This window comes from Gavialis gangeticus, unplaced genomic scaffold (assembly GCF_001723915.1).
Source record: "Gavialis gangeticus isolate Ggan-Ray unplaced genomic scaffold, GavGan_comp1, whole genome shotgun sequence".
Classification (NCBI taxonomy): Eukaryota; Metazoa; Chordata; order Crocodylia; family Gavialidae; genus Gavialis; species Gavialis gangeticus.
In genome coordinates, this window is record NW_017729008.1 from 41,397,228 (window position 1) to 41,421,884 (window position 24,657).

A 24,657-nucleotide genomic window follows, 5' to 3' on the forward strand; every position below is an offset into this window, starting at 1 on the left:
CGTTGCTCACCCTGGAGCTGGCTTATATACAGCAGGGAAAAGAGGGGCCCACCCCTAAATGCAATAGGAATATTGCCATTGATTTCTCAGACCCCATGGATTTTGCATCCCTTTGACCCACCTTCAGTGGCAGGGGGTCAGGGGGAAAACATGCCCCATCCCAACTTATTCAATAGCCTGGCTCTCCTGGGAGGATGGAGATGCGAGTTTGAACTCCGTGGCACTGCGGAGAGCCTAGACCCCAGGTCTCGTGCTTCCTGGGCAGGTGCTGCAACCTCTAGGTTGAATGGGGATTCAAACCAGAGCTGCAGTGAACTCAGTGCTATCAGCATGTGATAGGGTGTGCACACGAGGGGTGCAGGACAGTGCCCCCCATGCACACACGGGCATGGAGGCACTTACCTCCTGGATTGACTGAAGTCCAGCACCCTGTGTCTACAGGTGACAAAGCTTAGGAGACTCGAACCAGGCTGCGTCCCCCCCACCTCAACGCTTAAAACCCGAACTGAAAGTCTTTGGTTATCACTTTCCATTGAGGTCCTTGAGTCTTGGCGGGGCCCCGCTTGCCTGGAGAACTACTGGTGCTTATCACCCCAATTCAGTGGGTCTCCGGTGCATGGTCCTTAGCATCTTGTGGGAAGTCAGGATCCTCCTCCGCATGGGATGCTGCAAGAAGCTGAAGGCTTGGCCATGGCTAGTCAACGCTTATCATGTTTGGGAGCCAGCACCGCCTACGTGTGTGGCCCGTCTTCTGGAGCAGTGCACCCTAGCAAGCAGAAACTGGGGCTGGCTGCCCAAAGAGCAAGGAAGGCAAGCGGTGGGTTTATCCCATACCCACTCTTTCATGCAACAGGAAAACTGCCATTGATTTCATAGCTGTGGCCCTCGAGGCCACCACAGCTCCCAGCCAAGGGGAACGGAGGAACGTCTAGGAATAAATGACGCAGCATGCGGAGATCTTTGTTGTTTTTATTTATTTAACTAAAAAGACGATATAAATCCCTCCTTCCAGTCAGGGGGCATTTCTGCTCTTTCCAGTTTGGCCTTTTTCAAATGTCTATGGAAACCCGTGCCAGCGTCATTCCAGCGTACATTAAAATGAAGGAGGCTACCCCGCTGCTATAAGGAGGCACTAACTGAGGCTTTGTTTCTGGCTAACCCAGGTACATCTGCTTTACCTTTGGCCTCAGGGGAGCTACGGGGATGGCTGCTCAGAGATCCCGCGTGACGCGGGGAGCAGCCGCCACTACCTACAACCGGCGATTAAATAGTCACGGACACGCAGCTCGTACTGTAAACAGACACGCAGGAACGTCGGGGATGCATCATTAAATACGATCTGGGACTGGGTGAAAACCGCACTACACGCAATCAGAGACAAAGTGCATGTTAGTCCAGAAGGGGACAACCAGCAGCTGGTCTATGTACAGCTATGTACACTCACGTGTAGGTCGCGGAACAAGGGTGCAGTTGTAGCCGACCGACTCAAACTGAGCCACTTTTGCTCCTAGAGAAAACTCGCTCTGCCCTGAGACCGGGCCAGTGATGTAGCTGACTTGATATCCCTCGCTCAGCCCAAGGCCCACCTTGCATTTCAAGCTTTGATCTACTGCGTAACATAGGACATAGCATGACTGCCCCCAACGCTGAATTAGGCTTGTGTTGCTCCCATGCCCCGTTTTCTTGCAGGAGGCTTTGTCAACAGCTTTTTTCCCCGCTGCATTGAAGACGAGCATGAAAATCTGCTTGTTTTGGTCCTTCCCAGTGCCGGTGCCAGGCTTCACCTGGCTTCTTTGCAGCAGGTGGAAGAGAAGGAAATATCCAGACTTCATCTCCCCACCAAGAAAATACTTTGAAAACCACATGCCACTTGAAGTGCAGTGAAGGCAGCCAGTTCTGTACCTCTGAACGATGTTTTGGAGCCAGCAGCTGCAAATCAACCCTGCTACGGACGGCTTCAAAATCTGGGGAGGAACAAACCTCCTAAGGTCTTGAATCCCTTCCCATCAACCTGAACACTGCTTGTAATGTGGGGGGCTGAACAGATGACACATTTATGCTAAAGAAAAAAAAATGCAGTAGAAAGATGATGCAAACCCCTAAATTGGGGTAATGTTGCCCAATTCAATGTTAAATTACCCCTAAAAAAAATTGTAACGCTTCGCTGGTGAAGGTTACACTGCTGTGCATGCTCCCGGCCCAGTTTATCTCAGGGAAGCCGCTTGCTCAAAGCAAACGGGCTATTACCGGCTTTCTGCTACCGAGTGCCACGACACAGTCGTGGCAGGCTAGTCTGAGCTGTGATAAGCTGCTTCTCTGTCTGATCCGTACCCCAAGGTCACTTACATCCCGGTATAAACCCGATGTAGACGACACCAGGTGATGTGATTGTCTGTCTGTGCCCACTGCACGGACTGCGAGAAAAACAGAAAATTTTATTATGCTGAAGTGTGTTAGGAACCACTGATTATGAACAGGAGAAATAACCTGATTATTCCTGGTGATACCAGCCTTAAAAAGTCATGACTGCAAAACTGAGTACTAAGCTGTTGTCTGTAGTGGTGTCCTGCTAGGCATGCAAGAGATGCAGCAGACAGCCAGCCTCCATACATCTGATGCACTGCAGCTGCAAGCTACAGGGGCTTCTTCCAGGCAGCATGGAGTAAGTCTCTTTTTTTTTTGAGGTCAATCCAGCCCATGTCCTCTGCAAAGACAGCTACGGGTACCACAGCAGCTCTGTACGGTTGTTTCCACATTTCTTCTCGTTAGATGCTGACCCATCTACTTCATGGTAGCAAAATCAATCTTGTGCTTGACTGCCTTGGCTGTTGGCTCAGTTGATGCCTCTTTGCCCTCACTCAGCACCCCCAGCCCTGTACCAGCTTTGCTACTCTGGTTTTCCTCCCTGCTTCTTGCAAAGGCTGTGAGGAGCTCTGCCACCACTCATTCGGTCTGCCACCCTCCCTACAGAAGCTCATTTTCCCATGAGCTTGGAGCCAATTTAAAGGTGCACAGACCTCCTTATGTCCTTGAATTTCTGGGAGAGGCATATGCTGCAAAGGATACCTTGGGCTTGGAGGAAGGAGGCCCCGGTATGAACCCAGGTGGTGTTCAACACTGGTGCATGGTGCACACCTGGCAGAATCAAGGATTTGAGTCTGTCTGCTGGATTTGACTGAAGTTATTAAGCAGGAAGGGACCCCGTCTTTCTGGACCTTGGTGACATAGGCACTGCCGATGGATACAATAAATGGAAAGAGCTACAAGTTGTCTGAGCAACATCTTCATCATGGGACTTGATGAGTTCCTGCCACCCGAAGTCCTTTGTTGTGGTCAATGCCATCAACGCCCCTGGGTGGAAACACCTCTAACATCACTAGACGCCTCTCTTTCAAGTGTCGCACTGCTCTGACTAGGGAAGCTACTTAGATTTTACCCATTTCTCTTGCTCTACGAGCCTGGGGAAGATGATGGGGTTGGACAGTTGTCACCACGGGTCTAGAGAACTGTTAAGGGGCCAGTTGGATGATTCAGGCTTTTTGGCTGGTAGCAAAACTCAGGCTGGCCATCTTGCATTTGTGGTTAGGTGACTGAGACTGCACCACGGCTGATCAGGAAATCAATGCAACAAAAGCAGGTTCCCGCTTGGTGGTTTACCGGTTGCTTTTCAGGGCACAGCTACACATCACAAAATGTCCTGAAAAGCAAGAGTGAACCAAGCCCGGATCTAGCAGATGCAATGTCTCCATCCACTAGGCTGCAAGAGGAACATCGTCTAATTGGCGTCTTAAAGCTCCTTCCTCTTTCAGTGACCTCTATTTCTTGGTCATCCCAACAGCATCTCACTGGACGTGTGGGGTCTCAATGGGCGATGCCTCCTTCACCAGTGTCAGCGAGCCAGGGAGATTCCCGAGGAGACTCGGTGTGGACCAGGAGTGCCAAGTACAAGGAAGGTCTCTGCTGACAGGTGAGTAGGGACAGCCAGCCCCAGGCAAGTGTGGGTACCAGCATCTATTGCAGGCTCATCGTTTCACTGACAATAACACCAATACAGTGGACGGAAGCAAAAGGGTTCATCAGAGCAGCTTATCCAAGGCTGGGGTCGGGGGATGACAGCACCGCAATTAGGGTATAAGTTGTCTCCTAATATAGGACCATGTCAGCCACTGTCTAACAGACACGGGGGACATTTACCGTATTAGAAAGGGAGCTATTACAAAAAAGAAACAGTGGAGGGAAGAAATGGGAGGACTGACATCAAATTGTATCCCAGAAGACGAGTCATAGACTCCCTTCAATACTTTGGAGATAGAAGCACTTCCCACTGAAGGCTTCACATCTCCCACAGCTTGGCATAGCCAGCAGCAATTTTGCAGAATAAAAAAACAACCCCCCTTGCTCAGGGGATTCCCTGGATAAAATACTAAAAGGGCCGCCCCCTTATTCCTTCTTGGCCCCCTTCCTCCATCTGGCCAGCAGAGGCCCCAAGCTGGTCCACACTTCGGTGTACATCAGCGTCCCCATGAAGACGAAAGCGGTGCCTGCCCAGTGCCAGGGGGTGAAGGGGTTCCTGAAGTAGAGGATGGAGAAGATGAGGCTGACGAACTTGCGCAGCGTGACAACAAGGGTGACCGTGAGGGAGGTGCACTCCGTGGTGAGCCTGAAGACGCCCCGGATGCACACGTATCTGAGTGGGCAGAGTCAAGGAGATACGGGAGATGTTAACCTGGAAGGGGGATAGGGGGACCATACAGCATCCTGGGGATGAACATTTAGGATGTACCGGGTCCAACCAAAGCACCCAAGAGGTGTTACCCCGAGTGGAGCATCTCACTGCAGGCCACTGGGTTTGTGAGGTCCCAAGAGTCAGCTCCAAAAGCACCAACCCCTTGCAGCCCAGCACGATCCCAACTTACCAGTTCATCCCTGATCTCACAAAACCCTCGCTGCCTGTCCTGAAGCCAGGTGCACAGCATGTCTGGTACATCCTTATGAACATTCCCGGCTCAGCCACGTGCTCCCCAGCTCCCCGATACGTGGCGTAGCCAGGGGGTGGCCCAGAGATTGGGCCCGTGGATGCTCAGGATTGTGACCGGGTACCTGGAAAGCTCGCTGCCCATGTCCCACTCACTCTTAGACTTAGTTTCAAGGCAGCAGCGGCCTTAGGGGAGGGCAAGCCAGGCGACAACCTGGGGCCCCAAAATTTCACATAATTTTTTTTGTGGGGTGAAGTTATTAAAAAGTTTGTTCTTTCTTCAATTTATGAAGTTTCATGGATAAGGCAAAGTGAAATTGAGATTGAAAATGTCCCACTTGCTTATAGGTCATCAAAATCGAGCCTTGAAGGGGCCCCAGGTGACTCTTTTTGCCCCTGGCCCCAACAACCCTAAGGCCACCACTGCTCGAGGCTGTAACTCAACCCATGCCCCAAACTAGGAAGGAGACTATTTTTTTTTTTGAAAGGGAAGCACAATATTCACCGTCCTTAATGCTTTTACAGCTGACCGTGGTGTCGACAGGAGCCGGTTGCCTCCATCCCTGAGAGCCCAGTGAGCAACCAAAACCCGATGTTCCTGTGCAACCAGGTAAAAGACCTATCAGCTGATGCCCTCCAGCAAGTGAACTGAGTAACAGATGAGAAGATATCCTTCTATCCTCCACCCCCAAAGCTAAGTTATTTGGGAAGTTTGCAGAGGCACTTGTTAGCTGGTTTAGCTATGGCAGCAATGCACGGCTGGGAAGCAACAGGATCAGCAGAAGCTTTACTGCAGCCAGAGCTATGCCAGCTCCCTCAGCTGAGGGACAGAAGCAGCCGGCAGAGCTGTGTCCACACAGGGGAGGTTGACCACAACAGCTTGCTCCTTACCCTTCCCACCCCAACACAGATCTGCTGGCAAAACATCACAGACCGAGCAAAACAGCCACCAGACGCTGGAGTTAGGACCTGCTGTCCGCATTCTCCAGCCGCCAGGCAGCATCCTCTCAACTCGTCGCTCCTCTCCTGCAAGAGGGGCGAAAGTGCACGTGTCTGGTCACGGGGATATTTCCACCTGCCTCGGGCCCAGCAGGCTCCCACAGGACAGACCGGTGTCCAGCAATGGGATGCAACGAAGGGAGATTTCCAAGAATTGGTGTTGCACAGAGAGGACTCTGGGCTGGCTTCTGCACTGCTGGATTGGGAGGATCAGTGCGCCGTGGCATGAATCCCATATGGATTATTCTGTCCCCCAAGGTGGCTGCAATTAGTGATCGGCGTGGAGGGTTGCTTTGCTCCTGTGTAGTAGGAGCTCCTATGCTTCATTATACTGGTGCTCCACCTTTCAGCCCCAGGAGCCAAATGAGTGGTGCTGGGCCTGCCTGTAGGCCGGATCAGGCCCCCTCCCTGCCCTATGTGTTGGGACTGGGCCCTGGGGGTCTGATGCTGCCCCCTCCTGCTGGGATTGGGTCCTGCACTTCCCCTGCCCATGCCCCAAGACTGGCTCCCAGGGGCCTGGCACTGCCCTCTCTCCCCCCACGTGTGCCAGGATTGGGCCCTGGGGCCTCATGCTGCCCCTGCCTAGCCCTGCACGCTGGCATCAGGCAGCAGATCCAGCACACCAGGCCACTGATCCAGAGGTTTTTGGTCCCACCACCAAATTTCTGGAGCCATGGGGAGCCCCGTGGGCCAGATCCCTCAGTGCCAGGTGCTGGATCTGGGGAGCCCCATGGATCAGAGGCTGAGCACAGACTTTACACTCGATGCACAGAAGTTGCCATACCAAAACAGAGCCATCCCTGGACATACAGAAACTCCCTGTTTCATCCCATGAAAACCTCGCCAAAGCCCAGCTTATCACAGCAGTCGCCAACCTGCAGCAGCACGCCCCGCCCTTGAGCCACAGGGATGAGTTCGTAGCAAACCTAACCACACAGAGCCCAGCGCAGGTCGCCGGCTCCTCTATTACCTTTGCTCGCTGCCTTCTGTAGCATCATCTGTCTCTCTGCAGCTCTGTGCACAAATTTGATTGATTTGTATAGGATCCTGCTTTCCCCCAGAGTTTAGCTGCTTTGTGGGTAGCCTGCATCAGCCTCTGAGCATCTGTAAGCACTGCCCTTCTCTTGCAGACGTCACGCCGTCTCCTCCAGCACCTACCTTACATAAAAATGCCTCTGTGTAATCTCCTACAGGGACGTCTTGTCCGGAGGCTGATACAGAAAGCAAAGCTGACCCGGCACAACCTACCCTCCCTCCTAGGTATTCCCTGACAACCGTGTCTCCCCTTCCTCGTGTCTGCCTTTGCAGGTTTGAAGGATACTGGGTGATGACGTTCATGCTGAGGTAGAACCACATGATGGGCAAGGTCAGTCCGATCACCGGGACCTGGAACGGCTCTGTAAGGGGAAAGGAGCGGAGAGGCTCATTTCCGATCTCCGATCGGTTTCTTATGGCCCGAGACTCATATCTGGACCCCCTCACATTTCTCCCAGCAAAGGAGTGAAGGGAGAGTGAACTGGCTCACCCATAGAGATAGGGCTCAAAGGACCACCGTGAAGAGCGTGTATTGTGAAACACATCTGCTGAGGACAGCCAGACCTCCCCTCCAACATCAATGACCTTGAGCAAGGGTGGCGAACCATGCCTGTGGCAGAAGCCGCCAAAACCAAGAGCTATAAACCTGCCTGGGTCCACACCACCATGAGAGAGGCCCAGTTTAATTGCTAATCTCATGTGGCATCTGGACTCTGCGACATTGAGCTGCCATGGGGAGGTCTCCAGCACTGTCCTGTTTTCTCAAGCACCCCAGGTGTAAATGGGTCTCTTGCCATTCGGGATGGGGAGACTAAGGCAGCTGGGTGTGATACAGACACTTTGTGCCATGACAGGCTGCTGGCTACAGAAACTGGTCTGCTTTCACCATGCCTGTCCTGTAGGCCAATAGGCTGAGCTGGATCTTGGATTTTAAACACCCCGTTCAGCAAAGGCTTCAGTTTTCCTGACACTGGAGCACGTGGCTTATATGACATTAACATTTGCTGCTTGTTTCATTTCTGCACGTGCGCAACCTTTCACTCCCGAGTCACCCCAGTGAGGCACATGCCCAAGTGCGCCGTACGCAGTGTTAAGTGCATTTGTGTGAGCTCCATGGATGAGGTTTTACCCCTCAGTGGAGGAGCGGGGTGGGGGTTTAAACCAACGGCCTAGGGCAGTGGTTTTCAACCTGCAGTCTGTGGACCTCTGGGGGTCCACAAGTTGTATCTAAGGGGTCCATAAAAGATGACTAAGATCACTGAACAGTATGGGAATACCCACACACAATTCAAAGAGTTCTGCACCTCCATTTGAAATTTCCAAAGAGGTCTGCACCTCCACTCAAATTTTTTTTAGGGGTCTGCAAATACAAAAGGTTGAAAACCACTGCACTAAGGCCATTCAAAGCTGTCCTAATGAACTCCTGCAAGTGGGACCAGGTTGCAAGAACCAGCTTGCACGAGCCTGACACTTACCAGACTGGCTGAAGAGAACGGCGTGGCGGCCAATGTCCGAAGCAAGGAGGAGGAAACCTGGAAGGGGCAGCGCGTGCTGAAGGAGAGAGAGACCGGTTGCAGGGCTTTAAATGGCGACCTGGCAGAGACTCCATGAAAACACTGGGCAACGGTGACCCCCTGGCACCAGTGTGGACCCTTCTACCTTCCAGCCTTATCATCTGTGATCAGACTCCCTGCCTGGCCCGGGCCAGGGACTGCCCTGAATCCACTCTGTGATTTTTTTTTTTCCTGCTTGCCGCTTCTTGGAAGCTCCCTGTGCTTAAACCAAGCTTGTGCAGAGTGGATCCAGGCCTCTCCCATGCTCCAGACCAAACATCTATTGCAGAGGTCTCTCTCAGTTTATAATGAGTTCATATACAAATTCGGTTATTGCAAAACTACTTCTGGATCTGAGGAAATCACCTGCAGAGCTGGTCGCTTACACAGCATGTTTTGCACAAGCAACAAGTTTCTGCATGCAAGACAGCAGCTTTCGGGGCTGAAGATTTCCAGGTAGATCAATGGTTTCGTTGCTGGGAAGTTTCACGCCCTCCCCTGCCCTCAGTCCCATTCTGCGGTGAACTGCATCGACAAAGGTAGTTACTTACATTGTAAAACAGGGCCTCCTTGGAGTGCTTGCCAAACTCTTTATAGAGGGTCTCTTGGAAGATGCCCATTCTGGCTGACATCAGGAGAGCAAAGGTTAGAGCGGCGACCCCTGGAAAACAAAAGCAGCCATGTAATCACGCCGGATTTTAAATCACTGCTCACGCAGAGCCTCAGGTGTTGGCAAGAGGCAGCAAGGAAAATCCACAGCACGATGAATGCTGCAGGCTCCAGGATAAGACACTTAACAGAAGCTGCATGACTCTGGTTACCTGGCAAGACATTGCTTCTTGACTGATTTTGGAAACCTGACATCAGCCCTTGCAGGACAATGATGGCGTGAGTGATCTCCATGCAGAGAAACTGATAATATTGGGTTCCTTTCATTACTGGTGAAACATCAGCCCTCAGTCCTCGAAAAGCTGCCCACAAGTGCAGACTGCAAGTGTAATGATACTCTCACGTGCCAGATTTTCAAAAATGCCTCCATGGTGCAAAGATCTCTGGCCACCTGGGTGTCAGCACCTGGATGCCCAAGGCAGGCACCACTTTTGGGGGCAGGGAATCAATATTGTCTGCAAAGAGATGTGGGCAAATTCCTCCTTAGTCTAAATCTGCTGCGGTCACTGAAGCAACCACCATTTTGCCTGGAAATCATGGCACTGTTGTGGTTTTTGTGGTTTTTTAATTCTGTTCACCATTGTGCTCTGCTTGAATACTGTCTGGGAACAGCATCATTTTGTGGGCCTTTCTTCCTTCCTAGTTTTGTAAGAGGGAACTGGTTTCCATAGGCTGGACAATTAGGCCCAAATTTCAATCATGAGTTCACCAGCAGGTGTCCATTCATAGCATCATAGAAAATTCAGGTGGGAAGGGACCTCAGGAGGTCACATCTAGTCCAACCCCTCCTCAAAGCAGGACCAGCCCCAAGTACATCACCACAACCAAGGCTTTGTCTAGCTGGGGCTTAAACATCTCCAAGTAAGGAGCTTCCACCACCTCTCTGGGCATCCTGCTCCAGTGCTTTTACTATCCTCCTTGTAAGAAATTTCATCCTAATATCCAACCTCAACTTCCCTTGCTGCAACTTGAGCCCACTGCTCCTTGTCCTGTCATCTGCCCCCACTGAGACCAGTCCAGCTCCATCCTCCTTGCAACCCCCCTGCAGGGAGTTGAAAGCTGCTATTAAATCCCCCTCGGTCTTCTCTTCTCCAGACTAAATCAGCCCAGTTCCCTCAGCCTCTCCTCACCAGTTGTGTGTCCCGGCGCCCGAACCTTTTTCATTGTCCTCTGCTGGACTCTCTCCAATTTTGTCTATTGAATTTGTCGACTCGGTGCGAAACTAAGCTCAGAATATTTATATTTAATGAATGCATCTTACAAAGTGCTCTGGAAAGAGATGCGGAAAAGTAGGAACCTAGGTCCATCACTGAATCTGTCCTCCTCCCCGTGCCCTATTTGATCACCTGCTCGGTAAAGTTGATACTACAGCACAAAGCTGCTCAGGCAATGCAAGCAGAAATGTGAGTCTTCTCAAGTTGGTACCCACAAAGGCAACTATGCAACTAATCTGTGGAGCTGAGCATCTCGCAGCTCTCTGCCACGGTGCAGTTTGTTTAGCGCGGCCATAGCCCTGGAGACCAAGCTTGCGGGAGCAAGTGGTGCCAGTGTAACTGCCAAGACAATTAGCATCATGGTACTTACTGACCTAACAGCCACCACAGGAAGACTTGGAGCCCATCCTCTTCCTTTGAGCTGGACTCAGAAGCCTGGGGAAGGGCAGGAGGGAGAAAAGAGATGTAACTATAACGAACAGAAGCAGCACGGTAAAGTCCACATCACTGTGTTGATCAGGGCTCATGAGACCTTTGCTGTCTCTGTGGCTCTGGACACAGGGAAAATTTATATCGGTATAACTGGGTCTTTCTCCGAGCGTGAAAGGAGTGGGCATATGTAGTAAAACCCTATAATAGTGTTACTCCAATCTGGTGCTAATACACCCTGGGGAAAACTAGGGGTAAAACCACAGCAGGATGAGTTAAATCAGTGTAGGTATCGTGCGTCTGCAGCTTAACTCAGGCAAACCAGCTTCACTCCAGGCAAACAGGTAAGTGATACTAGCTCCCCACTATTTAGGCAGCGTAGTAACTGCTGAAAGCAGCTATCCCAGGACAGCTAACTGGTTGTCTATTTGCTCTGATCCCAGTGTAATTTATAGCAGTGTACAAACCCCTATTCTGGGGTAAGTGCGCTGCGTGCATCTCAAAGCTGATGGACCATGTTTCGTGCAAATACTGTATGCAAGACATCAGTGAATCATTTTCCTCGATCCCCAGAAGTCACTTCAAGGATCCATGGACTTTGCACAACTCAGTCCCCCAGCTGAGGGCAGCTGAGCAGTGCAAGCCACCTGCGGGAAACGAGGACGCAAGTCAGAGGCAGAAGCTGCAGTTTAAGGGACTGGGCAGGGTAAGAACGTACCTCATTCTTTTGTTTTATTTTCCACGTGTGTCTGCCTCTTGCAACGCTCATTTCCTGTTTTTACAATTTCTCTTATTTATAATACAAATCTTTTTACTGGTTTTTACTTGTATGCACTATCTGTGGTAAGCGTGATTTCAAAGCAATAGGCAGACAGAGGCTGGCCGCTCATCCAGGGATGTTGCGGGGCAGGGAGGTAAAGGGCTTAAAATATTCTACATAAGCTGGGCAAGGGTGTGAGTCTTTAAACTGGCACAGTCTCCACTGCTAGAGCTGGCAAGACCCAGATGACAAACAGGTGGAGCTGAGGTTCACCGGGCTAAGAGGCTGACCCATTGGGAAATCTCAGCTTGTCCTCGCCGGGCAAGCAGCAGATGGTGGAGAGATGCTTGGGGCTGAAGGTGACAGCACCCCTGGTTGTGTTACAGTACTTCGGTTCCTTGGAGCAGGTTGGGCAGCTGGGGAACGTTTTGCTTCGGTCTCTGCTTTGGGGGAACCGTTGGGTCATAGGTGGGACAGATCAGCAAAGCGCCCCTGTCAAAGTCATGCCCAAGCATAATAAGAGACTCCAGGCATATCCCATTTGCAAACCGCTGGGTTTCTGTCCCGGGGGGTTTGGTCAAGGTGTTTAAGCCAGATGCATGTGTGATGATGAGAACTCCAGGCAAAGTGCCTGCCATGAGGCCTGGTGCCTACATATGGTTGTACTGCATTTCCTTTGCTCCTGCTGAGGGCAGCAGGAACTAGGGACTCAGTGTCATTTTGCAGGGGAGGGTGGAAAACAGACTTTTATTTGGTTATCTGATAACGATTTCCCCTTTTCTGGCATGGTGCATGGCATACATTGATGCCCAATTCGGTATTGTGCGGCACGTGCCAGACCCCCAGTATTGATGGGGCGCTTGGAATTAGCTTGCGTGACTATGGATCTAATCGAGCTGTGAAGTTTGGTACAATTCTCCGAAAATACCATATTTTCTCACGTACAACACCACCTTTCCCTCAAAAGCAGCCCCTTAAAATTGGGGTGCATGTTTTAAGCGGGGGAAGCCATTCTCTTCACGCAAAAAGAAGCGATCCTGGAGACGCGACGCATGCCAGGACAGCTGCTGCTCCTTTCTGCTCAGCAAACTGAAGGGGCAGGCTTGTGTTAAGCCTCTCACAGCTGTTAAAGCAGCAAATTTGCTGCTGGTAGTACCATGATGTGGTTTGCGAAGTGGAAACGACACATTATGTACAGGAACTTGTATAAAGAACTGACAGTCTTGCCGCTGCCCTTTGCAAAGGTCTGGGCCCAAACTTGTACAACAGAGCGTTGCTCTCTGGTGACGTAGCAACGTGCTACATCGCTGTATGGCACGCTACAGTGACTTAGTGATCATGTAAGTCTACCTGTGATCGGCAGCAACGTTGCAGTAGCAGCATGCTCTTCTGGTATAGCGCACTACTACGGCGACATCGAACCGTGCGCTGCGCATGGTGCTGTACTGCACCATGCTTTAATACTTCCAAAAGGAAGCGCTAAAGCACGGCGCCACAGCAACGCTGCTGTACTGCGATGTGTAGACGCGCCCAGTAAGTCCTCATGGGAATACAGACCGGTCAGGAAGTGCGGTATCGCAGGAGACAGTCTGCCACACCAGCGAGCTCCTGTTGTCACACTTGCTGGCCACTCCGTGTTTCGAGGAGGAGGTACTCTGCCGCACAACGGGCAATGACTCTAGAACAATCTTTTCTACATCGTGCCTTCCAAAAACAAGGCGCGTGTTTTATTTGGGGGGGGTTATATATGTCAGCAAATATGGTGTAGAGGCACCGTACCGAACCCTGCCTCATTCCAACTAATGGAAAGCAGCTCTCTACAAAGTAACTGTGAGGGCTGAAGTCTCTGCCTGGTGAATGAGACTGGGCTTTGATTTCATAGACATTAGACATTAGGGCTGGAAGGGACCTCGGAAGATCATCAAGTCCAGCTCCCGACCCAAAGGGCAGGAAGTCAGCTGGGGTCACAGGATCCCAGCAAGATAAGCATCCAATCTGAGACACATTTGGAAATCCTACCCCCACCTACGGCACATTTTTCCTTCTGCAGCACGTCAAGCCCTGTATGCACAGCAGAGCCTGATTTTCCTGAAGGCACCTGTGTGATGCAAAGCTGTTAGGGGCTGGTGTCATCACCAGCCAACAGCAGGCTCACACCCCCTGCAAAACGGGCTGGATTACATCCGTTTTCACCAGGATGCTGGAAAGCCAATTTCTTAAACACTTGGGAAAGGACAGGGACGAAAAGATCAAGCGTAAAGAAAAATTCATGCTTTGCTTTGGAAGCTGTGAACAAGGTTTTGTCACAGCAATGTCACCTGAGCATGAGCACAGCAGCTGACAAAAGGGTTGGGGTCAATACACTTCATCGCTTCCTCTTGGGCAGGGGGTGTCAGCATTTCTCATGTGCAACACGCACCTTTCCCCCAAAAAATTACCCCCTCAAAATTGGGGTGTGCGCATTAACGGGGGAGAACTGATTTTCTGACTGTGTTTGAAGCACCCTGGTCTCTTCCTATTTCACAGCCTTGGAGACTACTTAACTCTTTCAAATTCACTGGTGGAAACAACTTTTCAGCAACGGGTACGGTTTCAGCTTAGCAAAGGATGAAAGTGAGAGCGATCCCCTGAAGATCAGACTCTGTCCCTGCTCTATGCAGCTGTAACTCTGGAAAAAAATCATCCGTTTCCCCCCCAACTTCATTCTGCCTTTCAAAATCAAGCTGCATATTATATTTTGGGGTGTGTTGTATGGGAGAAAATATGGTGACTGTTTGTATTCAGTGCGCCCCTAGGAAAAGCAAGTGCTAAGCACCAAGTCATAAAAGCACCTTTAACTAATATATATGCAGGCCAGCAAATTGGAGGTGTCCGACTGTTGGAAGAACGACAGCTCTGGGAACACTGATACAAGAGTTAAGGAGCGTTTCCTCCTCCCATTAATAGACGCCAAAGGAATGGGCTGATTACAGTACACACAGCTGCTCCCGCTGTTCATAGGAGCTCACAGGGGCAGCCTCGCACACCTCCCAAAGCATTTCTTACCACTTGTTTTGCTGACATCAGAGTGCAGATAAAGATCCCCACAGACACCAGGGCTATGGATGCATATTTCAACATGCTGTACCTGTGCAAGAAGAGAAGAGAGAGAGACTTCAGTGTCACAGCCAGTCTTTTCCAACCCGGGGTTTTTCACTGAGGATGCTTTGAGCCCCGTCCTGCTGGTTTAAACATGAAGTCACCGACTGGAAACTCTGCTGCGTGGAGGGAGGGGATTAATAAAGGAAAACTCGGCTTGCGAGCACTAGCTCTTTTAGGTCTAATCCTCTCCGTGCCCAGGGACACGTGTTCTCCGGTGCAGGGCCAAAGGGTGCGTCGGAAGACAGGAGCGCTCAAAATCAAGTTGTTCTGACTTCCTTCCTGCTTAGGCTCTGCTCGAGCAGTTTAACTTCCCCTGATGCTCCCGACAGCCGGAAGGGTCAAGAGGAAAAGCGCTCCCCTTATGAACATAAGCAGCGCCATACTGGATTAGACATATGGTCCATCCAGCCCAGTATGCCATCTCCCCATCCAGCCCAGTATACCACCTCCAACACTGGTGGGAGTGGCTGCTTTAGAGCAAAGGGGGCAACCTTTTTGGCTGATTAGCCCTGCCCCCCTCCACTCTGATCCCTTTCCCTGACTTGAGCTACTGCTCTGCTTTCTGCTCCGTTTGATCTCACGCTCAGCTCCCTCCCCTGCCCCATCTTTGGGAGCTGTCTGCCTCCTCCTGAATCTGCTGTGTACCACACAGAGGGGCTGCCGGTGCCACTTGTGGCACTGGTGTTGCAGGCTGCCCACCCCTGCTTTAGAGGGAGAGCGCTGAACTAGGTATACCCGGAGACGGGGTTCCCAACCTTTCTAGGCTCAAGGCACCCTTCAGAAAATAGGAACTATGAATTCCTATTTGAAATCCCTGGGTTTATCTTGTGAATCGTGTCTGCACACCTAACAGTGCTAACATTGTGCAGCTCCCTTCGGTGCCCTTAAAAGGAGCTCAGGGCATTCTGGTTGAAGATTGCTGATCTAGTGGGCTCTGTCCCCAATTTATTACCCTTTATGTCATCCATCTTCGTTGGTTTAGCGATGCTGCAACATCTCTGACGGTTTTGCTTAATAACTATTAATGGATCTGTCTTCCATGAATTTATCTAGCTCTGTGTGGTTCAGCCTGAAGAAAACTAAGGGGGGACGGGGTGGCAGCCTACGAGTATATCAGGGGCATGCATCAGGGTTTGGGGGAGCACCTATTCACCAAGACCCCCCAGGGGAGGGCAAGAAATAATGGGCACAAGCTGAGTGAAGATCGCTTCAGGGTAGACGAAAGGAAAAGCTTCTTTACAAGCGGAGTGTCGAGGGTCTGGAACAGGCTCCCCGAAGATGTGGTACAATCACCCACCCTGGCGATCTTCAAAAAACGTCCTCACACCCACCTTGCCGGGGTCATTTGATCCCAGGGGTCTTTCCTGCCCAAGTGCAGGGGGGTTGGACACGATGATCTGCAAGGGTCCCTTCCAGCCCCTAACAACTATGAAACAACTATACTACCTGTCTCTCTCACCTCCTGTGGCAATGAGTTCCACAGGTGAACTTCGTGCTGCGTAAAAAAAGTACTTTCTCGTTAGTTTTAAGCCTGCTCATTTTAAAACCAGACGCGTATTATCTACCCTGGCCTGGCTTCCACCCAAGACTTCCGGTACTAAGAAGCACAAGTCTCTGGAGCTAAAGATATGACTTGCTTATCTGACAGCTGCAATAAAAAAAGATCCTTTTACATGGACCAGGCCGCAGGAGGGGGACAAAGGTCAGCTCACTCCTATTGCAGCACAAATAATAGCTTTGCTATATCCACTGGAGCTGACTTCCCCCACGCCACTCCCCACGCAGCCCAGATGTGCGCAGAACTCGGGGCACGGCGCTTCCTGCAACTTCTAGGTGAGAAAGTACAGTTTCTCCTCCAACAGTCACTTTGCTTCTGCAGCGCAACCACCCCCGGGGGCAGCAGTCCACCAGTAAGGCCATTAAGCAGCTTCGGCTTATGTCAGTCACAGTGATCTAGGCCTTATGTGGTTATCTGCACTCTTTGGGCAGAAGGGCCTACCAACATGTATACAACTGAAACAACCTTTAAACACTGATTAGCCAGCCCAGGTTTTCCTCGAATTAATGGAACAGCTGTGGCTGAGACCTGGAATAGGCATCCCTAACTCCCTTTGCAACAGATGCCCTTCTCCAACATCAACGCTTGTTTTCCACTGGTAAAGTGAAGACAAGACGTATATAGCTGGGTGGTGGGGATTACACGGACCCCTTGGGACGTGCTTTGCAGATGAAAAGTGATGCCCAAAACGTGCCCAATGCTGCCATGCCAGCAGAGGCAGCTCAAGCCAGTGGAACTGGTTTTCCTGCTGACTTGAAACTGGCATGGACGATTTACCTTTTTTTCAAGATGATGATGCCTAGCGCCATGCTTGCTATGAGGGAGCCCTGCAGAGGAGGGGGAGAAAGAGAAGCAAAACAAGGTCAGTGTGGCAGACACCCAGCCGGGAAACCGAAACACCAAGCTGCGCTGTGTGCACCGGAGAGTTTGACCCCCACTGAAAGAGCAGCCTGGACAGCAGAAGGAGACTGAAATGAGAGGGATTGTCTTCAGACCAAAAAGCACAGAAAATAAAAGGGATGGGGCTTGGGACGTAGCAGAGAAACTTGGGCTCCGGCAGCTACCGGGGAAGTTCAGCCATACAGCAAGCTCAAGTGGGTTTGTGGAGTCAGCCTGGCTGGAGCACGAAGGACTACATCTTTTGGGGAAGGGGTGCATGGCAGATGTATATGCCTTGCAATCACGCAGCAGTGCTGCAGCAGGATGAGATGGGCTTGGTTCAACGTGGGGCTACGGCCAAGAAACCAGTGCGGAGCTCAGCTCTCGTGGGGCCTGGGCTAGACAAACTCGTCTTGCCCAAACAACCCTATCTGTACATGTCACAAAGTTCAGGAGCCTCTCTCCACACCAGCGACACATAAGATGCATGTGTCTGATGCATCAGAAAGACTTCTGTTGTCATCTGGCAGCCAGGAACCCCAGAGGAAGCACAGCTCCTTGTTTTAATGCCAAAGCCATTTGTGATTTGTGCAAGTTATTATGCTCCTCTGTGCCTTGATCCCCTCCTGGCCCTCACTTTTATACACAAATGCCTCCGAATGAGAAACCTGTGGTCACAGCATCCCTGAGACTGTAGGTTCATCCTCTGTAAGAGGTGGGGAACCTGAGGCACAGACATGAATGGAGCAGCCCAAGCTCTGAAAAGGAAGTATACTGCAGAGCTGAACACAGTGACACGGCTTTCCTTCCTCTGCTAACGACCCTGTTATCCTTGTAATGTCACGTAGCATTTACACGGGTCTTTATGTGCAAGCAAAGGACAGGGATGGGCCATCTGAACCAAGAAGCCCAGACCCCTACATTTCCAGGCAACCATTTGTCCAAGAGCATCCATTCTGGTCCTTTCAATCTGCCCTGGCCATGAACCCAAGAAACATATTGAGGACGTGTCACAGGAAGAGACAAAGGTGTCACTGATGCTGCTCAGGCCACAGCAATGGCAACAGGACTGCAAGGGAGCCTGAAGATGCATTTTCTGCTTCCTGGGGACAGTGTTTGCAGAGACGCTGGCACGCAGGGTGCCTGCGAGAAGGTGCTTACCGATCGGAAGATCATGTGCAGTGGCATGGCTATGTTCAAGTTCAGGGCATAGTTGTTCACCACACTGACTGTGAAGAACATGGCCACCATGATCAGGTAGTACCTGGAACGGAAACAGGAGCAGTTGCATGAGGACAAAAACATTATTCCAAGATGCATTTCCATGCAGCGCCCCGAGGACTTGAAGTTTTCTGCTCTACTGTTGAACAGGAGCGGCTTGGGACCATCCCTGGCTCCTCTCTCACCTCTACTATGCGGGCGAACCTCTCCAATACCCCTGGACGGAGCTGCTCCAGGCCTGGGAGGGGAATTCAGACACTGGGCTCTGGGATCAGACTGCCAGCAGGAAGGCTGATTGAGATTAGGCTGCTAAATAGCGACCTTTTGGGAATCCCTGGACCCAGGGCATCCCATGCAGACCACTGAATCGAAGGCATCAGCAACGCAAAATATCACTGAGTTTTCTAGGCCTTGCCGCTACCTCTGTAAGGCTGCTCCTTCCCAAGGGATGAATTTAGTAAGATTTCTTTCCCCAGAGCTGCCCGGAGGCCCCTATCGGATACCAAACCCCAGAGAAATCCAGCCCCCTAGCAGCAACAGGCTCACTTACTGTCTAGCTACCGATGCACTCCCTGGGAAAGAAGAGTCGGAAGACAATTTCCTATTAATAGCTGTAGATAAATGAGGAGTTCATATTTGACTAGGCATGACAGGCTCCGAGCACGGCTTTGTTAATGCTGGCAAACGAATGGGTTTTAGACAGGATAAATGGATAAGGCGTTTTATTAACTGCATCTAGCATAATAGCTATCTAGCCAATTTAAACCAGTGAATGCACGGTACCTTATTGGTATGGTAGGCCGCTTCCTTCCAAAGTTTGCTTCGAAAATAAATCCTTCCACGGCTATAAATAAAAACTGAGCAAACGTCACTATGTTCCCGCATCCTGGATGCTTCCTGCAATGGTGGAGAAGGGAGACAAGGAGAAACATGAAGACATGAACTGTATTGCAGATGGATACACTGTGGAAGAGGCCAAAAGCTTATGGTTATATAGCGCGCATCAAGTTTTTCCTTTGGGTAAGTGCTACCCAAGCTTAGTTGTCCAGAGTCTTATATTGCACTGGAAACAAATAGGCAAAATGGGACCCGGAGGTCACTTCACCCATTATCTAGAGAGCAACTTGGCAAGTGTCTAACGACATGGAGTGCAATCCTTCCACGGGTTAGGACAGGTAGCGAAGGAGGCTCTGTGAGGATGCTCCAGAAACTCATGGCAAATTTTGAAATAAAACCATTTTGTGGGCAATGATCATTGACTCGACTGCACCACTTCCCTGTGGGTGCATTCGACAGAGCCGCCAGCCAAGTTCCCCGCGGCTGCACCATTTCTCACTTTGTCACCGATATAAAACGTGCACATTTTGCTGTTAGCTTGTGAAACACCCTCGCAATTCCCTGCGGCAGCGGTATTCAACCGAGGCACCCCGAGAGAGAGATTTCACGCCATCAGAAAATCCTTTTTCATTACAGGAGCATCTCGTATCCCCGGTCCGCGCCACAATCCCACCCCGCGGGGTCTGTACACACACAGCTACGCAGCGCTGGGAGCAGAACCGATCCACATGCATCCAAATCGCATTACTCATTTCTCCGTTGGTGAGAAATTGCCGTGAATAGCAAGGTTATTGCTGGTCACCGTTTTCATTTCTCAAAGTACCACACTGTTTTATTTCCCTCCGTGGGAGATGGGCTCTTCCCGATCATCTGAAGCGCTGCTCATAGGTGCGGAGACAAAGACAAGTCATTGCGAGGGTCAGCCGCTCACCGCACGGGTCAGCCGCTCTGCAGCAACTGCCTGCGCCTGTGATTTTACCCCCTGGTAGGTAAAAGCTAGCCCAAGTGAGAGCGGGTTGGCCGTTTTGCTGCAAGCGGCGCTGCCACGCGGCGAACTTCTCGTTCTGCGACACTGTCTGCAGAGCTGCTCGGCCCTTTCTACATCTGAGCAACCACCACAGCAGAACCGCTGCTTGAGGCTCTGCAAGGCTTGAGTCAGACCAACTCACCCCATACCCGAGTAAGAGGGCAGGGCCCAGGCCCAGCCTTTGTCTGGGGCCCCCACGAAACGAAAGCCACCCCTTTGCAAGCGCCCACCGAGGCGCGGGGAGCAGCCCTGCACACTTTGCTGCGGGAAGTGGGTCTGAGGGGGCCCTTGCTACGCCTCAGGGGGAGGAAGAGGACTGTGATGGACAGCCCGGCTACCGGGGTCCTTGTCCTGCCCCCGGAAACTCAGCTACCTCCCCCCAACCCACATGGCCACCGAAAGAGGAGAGGTTTGGGTCTTCCACAGTGGTCAGTCGTTTCACCTCTCAGATCCGGACCACGCTATACGGAGCCTGTAGCAGTCCTGTAGCCAGTGCCAAGCCTGGCAGGAATGGAAATGCATTGCAGGCAACCTGCAGTTCACCTCCAGAGCAAACAGTAAGTCACCAGGCTGTGATGGGAACCTGATGTTAATCAAATACTGATTATTAATGCCAGGTGCATTAGCAATGCAATCCCCGGGGCCGGCTCTCCTTCCAAGGAGCTTGGATCATGCAGCTAATACGGGGTTTTGCCAGGGAACTAGTTACTACCTGGGAGCTCAGATCAGGCCATTACGGCCTGGGGAAGAACAGCATGCAGGCACTTTCCTGCTATTTATAGCCGTGAGGACAAATAAATTCGAGTCCACACTTCCCTTTTTCTGCTCTCTGATGCAATGAAAGAACCAGTGCAAAGGGCTCTCGGTTGCGTACGAGGCCTCCTTGGGAAAGGCTCAAGCTGTGCTCTTTCAGAGCACCCAGAACCCGGTTTTCATCAATTTGCCGTCCAGCTGAGTGTGTCATTTGCACGCCTCGTTCACAAGCAGACGCATCTGTTATCAACTCGCCCTCTGCAAAGATCCAGAATTTGGGAATCCTTGGATAAGTGAGCAAACGATGAGCAAGTCTACACAGCTGTCCGGAAGGATTTCCATGAGCCATCACTGTCTGGCCTTTCAGCTCCATTATCACTCGCCTCTGTATTGCAGTCGTCACACTATGCCGATCTGCTGGGCCTCCATTTAGAAAGAAACAAGTGCAGTGTTCCCAGCTTTCCCGACTTAGGAGCTGTTCTTAAAGTCCATGGTTTGGGAACATGAAAAACTTAGCTCTTTCTTTTATATATTTTTTATAATTAGCGCTGCTTTTTTTTGCAAAGCTCCTGTTGGTCTAATAAAAGATATCATCTGTACCACGAGCCCTGATTGCCTTTTCCTCTAGATCAATACGGCTACAACCCGGATACCTAATTAGTGCTGTTGCATTCATGATTCTTAAAGTCTTTATTTTATTTATACACACACACACACACATTAATATACTTATTCTTATTATACGACTTGTATCTCTATAGATATCTATCTATAGATACATATATCTATCTATCTATATATATCGATATATCTATAGAGAGATATCTCTCTCTCTCTATAGATATCTATCTATCGCTCTCTATATATATCAATACATCTATAGAGATTGATATACATCTATCTCTAGATATATATATTTCATAGACATTAGGGCTGGAAAGGACCTCAGAAGATCATTGAGTCCAGCCCCCTGCCCCAAGGGCAGGAAGTCAGCTGGGATAGATATCTATCTCTATATATACCAATATATCTGTAGTGATAGATATCACTCTCTCTCTAGATATATATATCGATATATCTATAGATAGCTATTACTCTCTCTATAGATATATATATCGATATATCTATAGAGAGATAGGTACCTATCTAGCTCTCTATAGATATATATACCAATCTATCTAGAGACAGATAGAGATCTCTCTATTTATAGAGAGAGATATCTGTAGAGCGATATCCATCTCTCTACATATCTATATAGCTATATATACAGAGACAGATATATACAGAGACAGATCAAATAAAGAGGTAAGGTTTTCCCATTCCCGAAGCGCAGATTTTAAGAACAACACCTCAAATCCTGACAGTTGGCGACACTGCAAGCGTCACAACCACACAGCCCCACCCAACCCACAACCATGGGCTCAATCTAAAGAAAGAGAGGGGCACCCAACTCCCTTGCCGATCCGGACCTCCGTCCCTTTTGCACGTTTTGCAGAAACCTGCTGCATGCGGTGACGAACATTTAAAATCCAGAGAGGACGCCTTTCCTGCCCGATCCCAGGTAAGGTTTAAGACACAGAAGCCTTGTTTGCTAACTGGATTCCTCTGCCTTTCTCTCCCGCGCTGTGATGTTGTGCCTCCAAAAGCAACCTTTGTTGATTTTCTAAATTCATTCCCTAAGGCCCTCGCCCTGTAACTGGAGCTCCGCAGGTGACACAGAGCCTCATTGATTTGGAGGCCTGAATCCCTTGATCTGGGGCTAGAGAGATGGAAAGCAGGTATGTTAAATATGCGTCTCATGACACTGGTGGCATGGGCAATGTCGACGAGGTGGAGAAAGTGCGGTGCCCGTCTAGCACCAGCTAATCAGGGGTGGGTAAAGCAAAGAAACAGTCTTAGCTTAACCACTGTGCCGTTACAAGGAGAGGGAGTCGAGTCTGGTCCAGGAGCAGATGATGCCGAAAGGCTCATATAGTAGTGGGTTTTTAGTCGCGACTTTGCTAAGCTCTCCGCGTCTCTAAACTATGTGGCTGCACTTAAAAGCAATCCACGGTCGATCCTCAGCTTGCGTTTTGAGACGGCTGGCTTTCTGGCACTGGCTTTTTTGAGATCCTCCGCATCCCAAAGCGTTTTCACCATTTCAGCTAGGCAGGGCTCACCTTTACACCGCCTTGGCAGAAACGCTTCGTCAGCTCCTACCCGACCGTGTGTAGTCACTGTGCAATTGTGAAATAGCCCCGTAGATTGGTATCTGTGTTTTCCTTGTGACACGCTCAATCTGGGAGGTGAGCGGACTTGCACAGAAGACACCGGCGTGTTGCCAGCGCTCACAACCTCATTGCTAGGTTAATATTTGAGGCTGCCTCTTAAAGCCTCAGGCTCGAGTCATGTAAAGGCATGAAACAGCCTGGCTTTTGGGCATGTTTGAATTCAGAAAGTAAGTTGTAAGTGTTAGGGCTGGCGGGGCAAACTTGAGCAAACTCTCACGGTGTCGCGGAGTCGGAGAGCGAGGAGGCCAAATAAGGGCCCCACGTGCAGTATTTTGCATGACATTAAGCCAGTGGTGATTTTAGAGGGCTTGAATGTTTGGGCTTTTAAGTATTTGGGGGTTGGCCGTCCTGGAATTACAGCCCGCCGTGCGCCCTGACGGACCGATACACGTATGGAGTGGCATGCTGGGAGGAACGGGGCTCGGACACTGACTCCCTGCGTAGCCTTGGGCATGACACTTGGCCAGCCCGATTTTCTAGAGCAGGCACGGCCAGCCCGCGGCCCATCGGCGACAGGCAGCAGAGGCATTCTCTCTGGATCACGGCAGATCGGGGAGCACAGGGCAGGGAGCAGAAAGCAGAGCAGCAGCGGGAGTGGGTTGGGGAACCGAGCCATCAACTTCCCAGAGCTTCGCTTTTCCTCCTGTTGCAAATGTCGCCTCCTGCGCCCACACGACCCTGCGGCCCGAGGGCTCCCCTCCCTCTTCCCCGCAAAACCTCACGGGGCGGCGCAAAGCTCATTGCAACGTTGCTGCCCTCGCTGCAGGACCGGGGCGGGCACGCGTCCCCTCCAGGTGTGAAGGAGGCCGGGCGGCGCCGTGGGGCAGGCGCAGCTCTTCCCGCTGCAGCCTGGATGGGCCGCGGGATGCGGGACCCAGGCAGGGGTGCGGGACCCCAGCAGCTGCAAGGCCGGGGCTATGGTGTGGGCTGACCTTAGGGCTGGGGCAGAGCCCGGGGCCACAGCCCAGCAGGGGCTCAGCCTCGTGCTCCCCAGCCCTGCCTCCCTCGTTGCAGCCTCTACCCCTCCCCTAGCCCCAGTCCCTGCCCCATTGCAACCCTAGCCCCTGCCCCTGCCCCATTGCAACCCAGCCCTGCCCCATTGCAACCCCAGCCCTATTGCAACCCAGCCCTGCCCTGCCCCATTGCAACCCCAGCCCTATTGCAACCGCAGCCGCTGCCCCATTGCAACCCCAGCCCTATTGTAAGCGGTCCCTGCCCCATTGCAACCCCAGCCCCTGCCCCTCGCAGCGCGCACCTGGCCAGCAGCTCCAGGAACACCACGTTGCTGCAGCAGCCGCCGAAAACCAGCGCCACCGCCGCGGCAGGGTGCATGGCAG

The 24,657-nt window shown here is 51.3% G+C and overlaps 1 protein-coding gene across 1 annotated transcript; it reads right to left on the minus strand.

Annotated features, from left to right (window-relative positions):
- Positions 1-953: 953 nt before the first annotated feature.
- Positions 954-24,652, minus strand: SLC35B4 (solute carrier family 35 member B4). Its single transcript, XM_019509633.1, has 10 exons — positions 24,576-24,652; positions 19,217-19,330; positions 18,374-18,476; positions 17,111-17,160; positions 14,680-14,761; positions 10,820-10,880; positions 9,114-9,223; positions 8,485-8,560; positions 7,296-7,371; positions 954-4,687 (listed from the first exon to the last, which is right to left on the minus strand). The coding sequence occupies exons 1-10, from the start codon at positions 24,650-24,652 to the stop codon at positions 4,441-4,443; spliced, it is 996 nt and encodes a 331-aa protein (XP_019365178.1). The 3' UTR covers positions 954-4,440.
- Positions 24,653-24,657: the final 5 nt, after the last annotated feature.